The sequence below is a fragment of the Hyalella azteca genome, unplaced genomic scaffold, assembly GCF_000764305.2.
Source record: "Hyalella azteca isolate HAZT.00-mixed unplaced genomic scaffold, Hazt_2.0.2 contig10827, whole genome shotgun sequence".
Taxonomy (NCBI): Eukaryota; Metazoa; Arthropoda; class Malacostraca; order Amphipoda; family Hyalellidae; genus Hyalella; species Hyalella azteca.
In genome coordinates, this window is record NW_025940847.1 from 81,779 (window position 1) to 92,304 (window position 10,526).

Sequence of the window (10,526 nt, forward strand, 5' to 3'; positions counted from 1 at the left end):
TAACACAAATCACCCCATATAACAACATATGTCATCGCTGTGGGTAGAAAGGCACGGGTATGAAGCTGGTGACGCGGGCATGGGTGTAGCGGGCCCGGGTGAGCATGTAGGGGGCATCAGGGTACTCGAGGTCAGGGTACAGGGTCGTACCCCGCCCCAAGTACCCCGCCCAGAACCCGAAGGTGCCGAAGGTCATGATGCGGTGGTGGCACAGCGCCAGCAGACACATGTCCTCCGCTGCGGTGCCTGCGAGTGTGGCGAGGTAATTACCTTAATTTAATACTAATTTCTATTAATTACCTTTTAATAATTTTTTAATTAATTAACTTAATTTTTTATTTAATTAAATTAGTACTTTTTATTTAATTAAATTAGTACTTTTTTATTTAATTAACTTAATAATTTTTTAATTAATTAAATTAATACTTTTTTTATTAATTAACTTAATTTTTTATTAAAATAACTTAATTTAACTTGTATACTTGTATAACTTAATAACTTGTTTGGTTATGATTTTAATAATTACGTATATTTACAAATAATTAGATGAATTGAAAGGTCAATATAAAAGACTTGGTAGGGCAAAATTCATTCATATTTAGTGCTGTTCAATGGAATTGCAATGATTCAACTATAATTATTATTATTACTTTTGAGTACATCCTAATTATTTGCTTAAACATGAGGTTAGACGCTTAATACGTTCACCACGACGCACCATTCGTCACCACGACCCACCATTCGTCACCAAGACGCACCATTCGTCACCAAGACGCACCATTCGTCACCAAGACGCACCATTCGTCCCCAAGACGCACCATTCATCACCACGACGCACCATTCGTCACCACGACGCACCATTCGTCACCACGACGCACCATTCGTCACCAAGACGCACCATTCGTCACCACGACGCACCATTCGTCACCAAGACGCACCATTCGTCACCAAGACGCACCATTCGTCACCACGACGCACCATTCGTCACCAAGACGCACCATTCGTCACCACGACGCACCATTCGTCACCAAGACGCACCATTCGTCACCACGACGCACCATTCGTCACCAAGACGCACCATTCGTCACCACGACGCACCATTCGTCACCAAGACGCACCATTCGTCACCACGACGCACCATTCGTCACCAAGACGCACCATTCGTCACCACGACGCACCATTCGTCACCAAGACGCACCATTCGTCACCACGACGCACCATTCGTCACCAAGACGCACCATTCGTCACCACGACGCACCATTCGTCACCAAGACGCACCATTCGTCACCACGACGCACCATTCGTCACCAAGACGCACCATTCGTCACCACGACGCACCATTCGTCACCAAGACGCACCATTCGTCACCACGACGCACCATTCGTCACCAAGACGCACCATTCGTCACCACGACGCACCATTCGTCACCAAGACGCACCATTCGTCACCACGACGCACCATTCGTCACCAAGACGCACCATTCGTCACCACGACGTGGTCCAAGCGCAAGTCCTGCAGGATGGCAGTTGCGTTCTCAGGCTCGTCGGATGTGACGACGAAGGATGCGTTGGGGAAACGACGTAGGATTTGACGCGTCGCGCGGCGCAGGTAGGAGCCGTAGGACGCAAGCAGACCCTCTACCTGGAACTCCTGTAGGGGGAATGAGAGGGAGGGCGTGAAGGTGTTGGGGTGCGGTGATTGGTTGAGTAGATGAGGAGGAGGAAGATAGGAAGAGTGGCAAGGTCGTGATGGGGTCGTGGCAGGGTCGTAGCAGGGTTGTGGGAGGGTCGCGACAGGGTTGCAGAAGAGTCGTGGGACAGTAGTGGCAGAGTCGAATCAGAGTCGCAACGGTTGTGGGAGAGTCAAGACAGGGTTGCAGAATAGTCGCGGGACGATATACAGTCGCAGCAGGGTCGTGAGAGGGTCGGGACAGGGTTGCAGGAGAGTCGTAGGATGAGGGCAGGAGGGTCGTGGGATGGTGGCTAGAGGGTCGTGAGATGGTGGCAGGAGGGTTGTACGAGAGTGGCAGAGTCGTGGCAGAGTCGCAGCAGGGTCGTGAGAGGGTCGGGACAGGGTTGCAGGAGAGTCGTGGGATGGTGGCTAGAGGGTCGTGAGATGGTGGCAGGAGGGTTGTACGAGAGTGGCAGAGTCGTGGCAGAGTCGCAGCAGGGTCGTCGGAGGGTCGGGACAGGGTTGCAGGAGAGTCGTGGCAGAGTGGCAGCAGGGTCGTAAGTTGGTCACGTCAGTACGACGTACCCTCTTCATGAAGCCAGGGTAGTCGGAGAGTCGAATATGCATGCCCACGGCCACCCTGCCCACACCTCCAGCACGCGTCGCGTTCAGTAGTCGCGCCCGCGCCTGCACGATAATTTATAGTGAGCCTGATGAAGTGGATAGTGTACAAACAGTTCTCCAAACGTCTCATTATATTGTCCCCCCGCATGTTTCATTATCTTATTTCTTACCTCTCTCATTATCGTAATCATTAGCTAAACAGATGAAAGACCATGTGGTGTAAACTCTCCATAAGGCTGACTTATTTATGTACATTTACAGTTATTATTATGATTTGTTGTTATACTTTTTCGCATATGGACGGAATTAAACTTGGCGTTTTCTTACAGTTAGCAAGTGAAGAATAACTATAATATTCTAAAGCACTAAAGGCCTTCCAGGCAAATGACGTAGAAAAAATTTTGATTCCGTGTAAATTTCATTAAAAAACGTTCAATAAACGTTATTTCGCAGTCAGGTGCCTGGTTGCGGGTTAAGTTTCACTATATTGTTGATAAAAATAGTATTAAGCTCAATTGTCGTTGAAAAACATATTCAACACAACCTGGAGCTTGAGATCATATCCATATAGGGTACTTCGCTTCCGAAGCTAACGCGATCTTAAAACTTAAGTCTTACCAGTTCACCGTAATGCATATTTATTATGAACTCTTTGCAACGCAGTTGAGATATTATCAATATATTAACATGAAGCAACTAGCATAACAATTAATAAATAATTGACGGAATAATGAATTAATTCGAGGAATATTATAGCATGAATATTGGCCAAAGACAATAAATATTGGCCAAAGACAGTAAATGTTGCCCAAAGACAATAAATATTGGCCAAAGACAATAAATATTGGCCAAAGACAATAAATATTGGCCAAAGACTTTAAATATTGGCCAAAGACAGTAAATATTGGCCAAAGACAATAAATATTGGCCAAAGACAGTAAATATTGGTCAAAGACAATAAATATTGGCCAAAGACAATAAATATTGGCCAAAGACAGTAAATATTGGCCAAAGACAATAAATATTGGCCAAAGACAATAAATATTGGCCAAAGACTTTAAATATTGGCCAAAGACAGTAAATATTGGACAAAGACAGTAAATATTGGACAAAGACAGTAAATACTGGTCAAAGAAAGTAAATATTGGCCAAAGACAGTAAATATTGATCAAAGACAGTAAATATTGGCCAAAGACAGTAAATATTTATGAAAGACAGTAAATATTGGCCAAAGACAGTAAATACTGGTCAAAGACAGTAAATATTAGTCAAAGAAAGTAAATATTGGCCAAAGACAGTAAATATTGGTCAAAGACAGTAAATATTGGCCAAAGACAGTAAATATTGGACAAAGACAGTAATATTGGCCAAAGACAGTAAATATTGGCCACAGATAGTAATATTGAACAAAGACGGTATATATTGGCCAAAGACAATAATATTGGCCAAAGAATGTACATATTGGTCAAAGACAGTAAATATTAGTAAAAGAAAGTAAATATTGGCCAAAGACAGTAAATATTGGCCAAAGCCAATAAATATTGGACAAAGACAGTAAATATTGGCCAAAGACAGTAATATTGGACAAAGGCAGTAAGTATTGACCAAAGACAGCAGGTAAATATTGGATTAAGACAGCAAGTATTGACCAAAGACAGAAAATATTGGCCAAAGACAGTAAATGGCGATTCGTCGATCATTTTCTAGCAGCAAATGTGGAAGATGTCTTACGAGACGAGAAATAATATGGACATGTATGATCGACTAGCAACATGCACAAAACCTCGATATAAAATGCTTTAATCTACATTTAAAAGTCTTTTATATGTAAAACATAAAACGGAGAATGAATTGACTTAAAATTAATTGAAAATACCACTATTAACGTAGGAAGATCTACTTCATGTCTAATTTGTTACGTGAGAAACATGCAGTTAATCTTTCACTTCTAAATGATAATTTCTTGAGATTCGTTCGCTTATTTCATTTCCCATTTTCAATTCACACATTTACTTCTACGTCCATCATTATTTACCTATATTTACATATACAATTCCTTAATTTAACACGTATAGTGCTTCAGATTCATATAATTATTTCTTTATCTTAACACGCTTATCTCTTTAGCTGTATATGATTACTTCCTTATATTTACACGGTTATTTCTTTAAATTTATACGATCATTTCTATATAATATGTTCATTTCCTCGGCATTTAAAAGCGCAACGTCGCTACAGGACGGCTAGACTCTTCTCAACTGCAGCGCGTTTACCGGCACAAATAACGGAAGGAAAATGCACTCTACATTTAAACGGAAAAAGTACGTCACATAATGAGACACAATATAAGTACAATCAAGGCACAATCAAGGCACAAGCAGGGCACAATCAAGGCACAATCAAGGCACAATCAAGGAACAATCAAGGCCAAATCAAGGCAAAATCAAGGCACAAGCAGGGCACAATCAAGGCACAATCAAGGCACAATCAAGGAACAATCAAGGCCAAATCAAGGCAAAATCAAGGCATAAGCAGGGCACAATCAAGGCACAATCAAGGCACAATCAAGGCACAATCAGGGCACAATCAGAGCACAATCNTAACACAAATCACCCCGTAACACAAATCACCCCATAACACAAATCACCCCGTAACACAAATCACCCCGTATAACACAAATCATCCCGTAACACAAATCACCCCGTAACACAAATCACCCCCGTAACACAAATAACCCCATAACACAAATCACCCCATAACACAAATCACCCCGTATAACACAAATCACCCCGTAACACAAATCACCCCCGTAACACAAATCACCCCATACAACAAATCACCCCATACAACAAATCACCCATAACACAAATCACCCCCGTAACACAAATCACCCCATAACACAAATCACCCCATACAACAAATCACCCCATACAACAAATCACCCATAACACAAATCACCCCGTAACAACAACAATATATGTCATCGGTGCGGGTAGAAAGGCACAGGTATGAAGCTGGTGACGCGGGCATCGGTGTAGCGTGCCCGGGTGAGCATGTAGGGGGCATCAGGGTACTCGAGGTCAGGGTACAGGGTCGTGCCCCGCCCCAAGTACCCCGCCCAGAACCCGAAGGTACCGAAGGTCATGATGCGGTGGTGGCACAGCGCCAGCAGGCACATGTCCTCCGCCGCGGTGCCTGAGAGTGTCGAGAGGGAATTAACTCAATTTAAATTTAATTTGGTTGATTTTAATTAATTAATTTAATAATTTTTAAATTAATTCTCTTAATTTATATATTTAGGTATGCTTTTAATAATTAGATATACATATAATTAGCTGAATTTGAAGGCTACTATAAAAGACGTTGTACAGCGAAATTCATTCATATTTAGTGCTGTTCAATGGAACTGCAATGGTTCAACTATAATTATAATTATTATTTGGCTTTACATTCTTATTATTAGCTGAAATATGAGGAAAAACGGATGACCATTCGTCACCAAGACGCACCATTCGTCACCAAGACGCACCATTCGTCACCAAGACGCACCATTCGTCACCAAGACGCACCATTCGTCACCAAGACGCACCATTCGTCACCAAGACGCACCATTCGTCACCAAGACGCACCATTCGTCACCAAGACGCACCATTCGTCACCAAGACGCACCATTCGTCACCAAGACGCACCATTCGTCACCAAGACGCACCATTCGTCACCAAGACGCACCATTCGTCACCAAGACGCACCATTCGTCACCAAGACGCACCATTCGTCACCAAGACGCACCATTCGTCACCAAGACGCACCATTCGTCACCAAGACGCACCATTCGTCACCAAGACGCACCATTCGTCACCAAGACGCACCATTCGTCACCAAGACGCACCATTCGTCACCAAGACGCACCATTCGTCACCAAGACGCACCATTCGTCACCAAGACGCACCATTCGTCACCAAGACGCACCATTCGTCACCAAGACGCACCATTCGTCACCAAGACGCACCATTCGTCACCAAGACGCACCATTCGTCACCAAGACGCACCATTCGTCACCAAGACGCACCATTCGTCACCAAGACGCACCATTCGTCACCAAGACGCACCATTCGTCACCAAGACGCACCATTCGTCACCAAGACGCACCATTCGTCACCAAGACGCACCATTCGTCACCAAGACGCACCATTCGTCACCAAGACGCACCATTCGTCACCAAGACGNCACCTGTCTCATTATCTTAGTCCCCACCTGTCTCATTATCTTAGTCCCCACCTGTCTCATTATCTTAGTCCCCACCTGTCTCATTATCTTAGTCCCCACCTGTCTCATTATCTTAGTCCCCACCTGTCTCATTATCTTAGGATGGAACTTGAAGTCTTGTAAGAGGAGCGCGCGGTACGCATTGAAGAGCTGCATCTCGAATGGATAAGCTGCGACACAACGACAGGTTAAGATAATTAGAATTGATCTTCGTTGAAAATGTTCAATGTAAACAACTCTTCAATAGGGATCAATGTAAACAAATCTTGAATTCAATGTGGTTCATTGTAAACAACTCTTCAGTGTGGTTCAATGCAATCAGCTCTTCAATTCAATGTGGCTCAATGTAAAACAACACTACAATGTTGTTCAAATGTAATGTAAATAACTATTCAATGTTTTTAAATGTAAACAACTCTTCAACGTTGTTCAATGTAAACAGCTCTACAGTGTTGTTCAGTGTAACCAACTCTTCAATGTGGTTCAATGTAAACTACACTTCAATGTTGTACAATGTAAACAATTCTTCAATGTTGTAAAATGTAAACAACACTTCAATGTTGTTCAATGTAAACAACTCTTCAATGTTGTTAAATATAAACAACTCGTCAATTTTGTTCAATGTAAACAACTCTTCAATGTTGTTGAGGGTGAAAAGCATTAGTAAAACACGGATAGGCCCTCTTAAGTTTTACCATAAAAAAGTAAGAGGCTTGTGAGACAGGTTTAGATAAAAAAAATTGTCATCTTTAGCAATGTTTAACGTGAAGAACTTTTTACTGTTGTTTAAAGTAATCGACAATAGTAGAACATGTCCATGTTATCTGGAGTTGTACTTACAGGATTGCATATCATTAGAGGATTACATTACATATCATTTGTAAGACTAGAGTTGTCAATTACTGCTATGGGTTTACCATTACCTAGTTATAACAAACAATTCTATGTTGGTCGCAGTGCTTGAACCACTTACGGTTCGTCAATGTGCTTGAACCACTTACGGTCCGTCAATGTGCTAGAACCACTTACGGTTCGTCAATGTGCTTGAACCACTTACGGTCCGTCAATGTGCTTGAACCACTTACGGTTCGTCAATGTGCTTGAACCACTTACGGTCCGTCAATGTGCTAGAACCACTTACGGTTCGTCAATGTGCTAGAACCTCTTACGGTCCGTCAATGTGCTAGAACCACTTACGGTTCGTCAATGTGCTAGAACCACTTACGGTCCGTCAATGTGCTAGAACCACTTACGGTCCGTCAATGTGCTAGAACCACTTACGGTTCGTCCATGTGCTAGAACCTCTTACGGTTCGTCCATGTGCTAGAACCACTGAGATGAGGAACTGCTGGGGCCCTGAACCCACCTGAGATGAGAATCTGCTGGGGCCCTGAACCCCTCCTGAGATGAGGAACTGCTGAGGCCCTGAACTGCTGGGGCCCTGAACCCCACCTGAGATGAGGAACTGCTGAGGCCCTGAACCCCACCTGAGATGAGGAACTGCTGAGGCCCTGAACCCCACCTGAGATGAGGAACTGCTGGGGCCCTGAACCCCACCTGAGATGAGGAACTGCTGGGGCCCAAAGAGGCCCGCGGCGGCCAGTTCGAGGCCACGGTAACGCCTCACGGCACAGCCGCCGTCCTTGGCCAGCAGCGTCCAGTTGGCAGGCGTCTCGTCTGCCAAGAGACCTTGACATGTTATATTTTGATATCATTATCATATTATCATCATTACGTATTAAATTACCTACATCACATTTTTCCCGGCTCAGAACTCATGAAAAATTTTGAATTTAGGACAACCACCAGAAATTGGAGTTTGTAATAAGGTTAATTAAACGAGGTTTTAAAAAAAAATAATTTCGTAATCAATGTCGTTTCAACGTAATTTGTCTGTAGGGACTAATTTAATGTGACGTAGGTACTAGTACGGTAGTAGGATGGTTAGCTAGCGCTCCAGCCACCAAGCTATTTTTCGCAAACACCCTTATAGGAAGGAAGGTCTCAAGTGTCCAGCCCGCTGAACCTGGCTTGAAAAAAGCAACGTTGGCCTCTCAAAGAGACGAAATGACAAGGAGGGACAGGTGACAAGGAGGGACAGTTGAAAAGCAACAGAAACGAAGACACTCGAACAATAGGTCGCTTACACGGGACGTCGGCCGCCCGCACGAGAGAGACAGAGAAGGGAAATGTAAGGACTCTTACCTACATAATAACTTAATGTAAGGAATCCTGCCTACATAATAACTTGATATGAGGAATCCTACCTACCGTACATAATAACTTAACCCCACAACTAAAGCCCGCAGTCAGGCACCGCGAGCTCAGAGGTGTAGCCCTCAGGAACAATTTTCAACGCGAAATCTCACAGGACTTCTGACGAGCAAAGACATGCGTCAGAAGTCCCTCCTGAGTGGCCACTATCTCAACTATCTCAACGTACCCTCAGTGAGTGTAGGCAGCGAGAGGTGAGGGAAGGTCTGCGTCAGGTTGCCAGCCATGTCCTCGGTGAGACGCACCGTGACGTTGTACAGCTTGTGCAGAGCCAACAGGGTCGCGTACTCCCCCATCTGGTTGCCTAAGCGTCCCAGGGGCGCGATGGCCAACAGAAGGCTCGGCTTTGAGGCGTCTTTTGGCGCTAGCGTGGGACCCAAATCCGCATCAAACGACTTTAGAGGACGTAAGTTTCCATCAGACAGCTCGGTAGACCCTAAGTCTTCGTGGGAAAGCTTGGCAGGACTCAAGTCTCCAAGAGATGAAGGAGCTGATGCCGGGACGAGATCAAACGACCGGAATTGTACGTCTGGGGGCAGCGCAGGGCGTGGAGGTGGACGCAAGTCTCTGCAGCGCTCACATGCATACTTGTTCCGGAAATCCTGCAAAATGTCAGAGACAAGGTAACAATTTTTCTCGGTCCGCGGCATAATTGAAACAATAATGAAGAAACATGGTATCAACACTGAAAGATATGAAGAAAAATGGTATCAACATCAACAGAACGCTCTGCTGGTTGAGTGCGTTGTTCAAAAACCCACTCTCACACGAATAAACTGCTCTTAATAATTGAATTCAGACTTTAACATGCCAAAGATCATTGTCTCTTTAACACAAACAAACGCACCGTGAGTTTGTCGAGCATCTGGTGCAGCAGCCGCGTCGGCGTCACGCACAGAGTTGCCCTCAGCATCTCCATGTACGACCGCCTCCTGATCGTCGTCAGCTCAAGGATCAGGTCCCCAACGCGCCCCGCTATGTCCTCCACGGGACTGGGGGCCAGGTCCTCCACGAGACGGCGAGCCAGGTCCCTCGCGCCTACCTCAGCGGCGCAAGCCATCGAGAAATTGGTCGCTTCGATGCTGGCCGACTCGTTCGGGTGCACGCCGCATGGCCACCAAATCGAAGAGTTTGTGGGCCCATCTTCATCAATGGCCCCTGAGGGGCTGTTGGTCCCTGAAGCGACGTTGGGTCCTAAAGCGTCGTCGGGCCCTGCCGCTTCGATCAGCCTTTTTGTGTCGTTTAGTACCGAGTTGTCATTCTGCCTACTGGGCCCAGGGAGGCTTGTGGTCCCTTGGAGGTTACTGGGCCGTGGGGGACTAGTGGGCCCTTGGAGGTTACTGGGCCGTGGGAGACTAGTGGGCCCTTGGAGTTTACTGGACCATGGGTTTCTTCGAGGCCCCGTAAAAGCTTCATGGTCAGTAGCGTAGCTACTCAGGAGTACCAGAGGCCTCTTGGTACCCGACTGTTCACGGGGTGACTCCTGCCTTGATGAGGCCGGGGGTGCCCAGCCATCAGAGATCTCCACAGCCTCGATGGGGTGACGTGGCGGCCACAGCTCTTCATCTGACAACGGGGACTCATTAATGCCACACATCGTGCCACAGAAGACACACATCATGCCACAGATGCCACAAATAATGCCACATATGCCACACATCGTGCCACAGAAGCCGTACATCATGCGTCTC

At 45.3% G+C, this 10,526-nt stretch overlaps 1 protein-coding gene across 1 annotated transcript; it reads right to left on the reverse strand.

Moving 5' to 3' along the window:
* Positions 1-10,432, reverse strand: LOC108666313. The gene is made up of 7 exons (XM_018153157.2): positions 9,683-10,432; positions 9,005-9,437; positions 8,119-8,238; positions 6,646-6,731; positions 2,257-2,358; positions 1,479-1,650; positions 1-246 (listed from the first exon to the last, which is right to left on the reverse strand). Exons 1-7 carry the CDS (start codon positions 10,430-10,432, stop codon positions 32-34), a joined length of 1,878 nt encoding a protein of 625 aa, XP_018008646.2. The 3' UTR covers positions 1-31.
* Between the last annotated feature and the right edge of the window lie 94 nt (positions 10,433-10,526).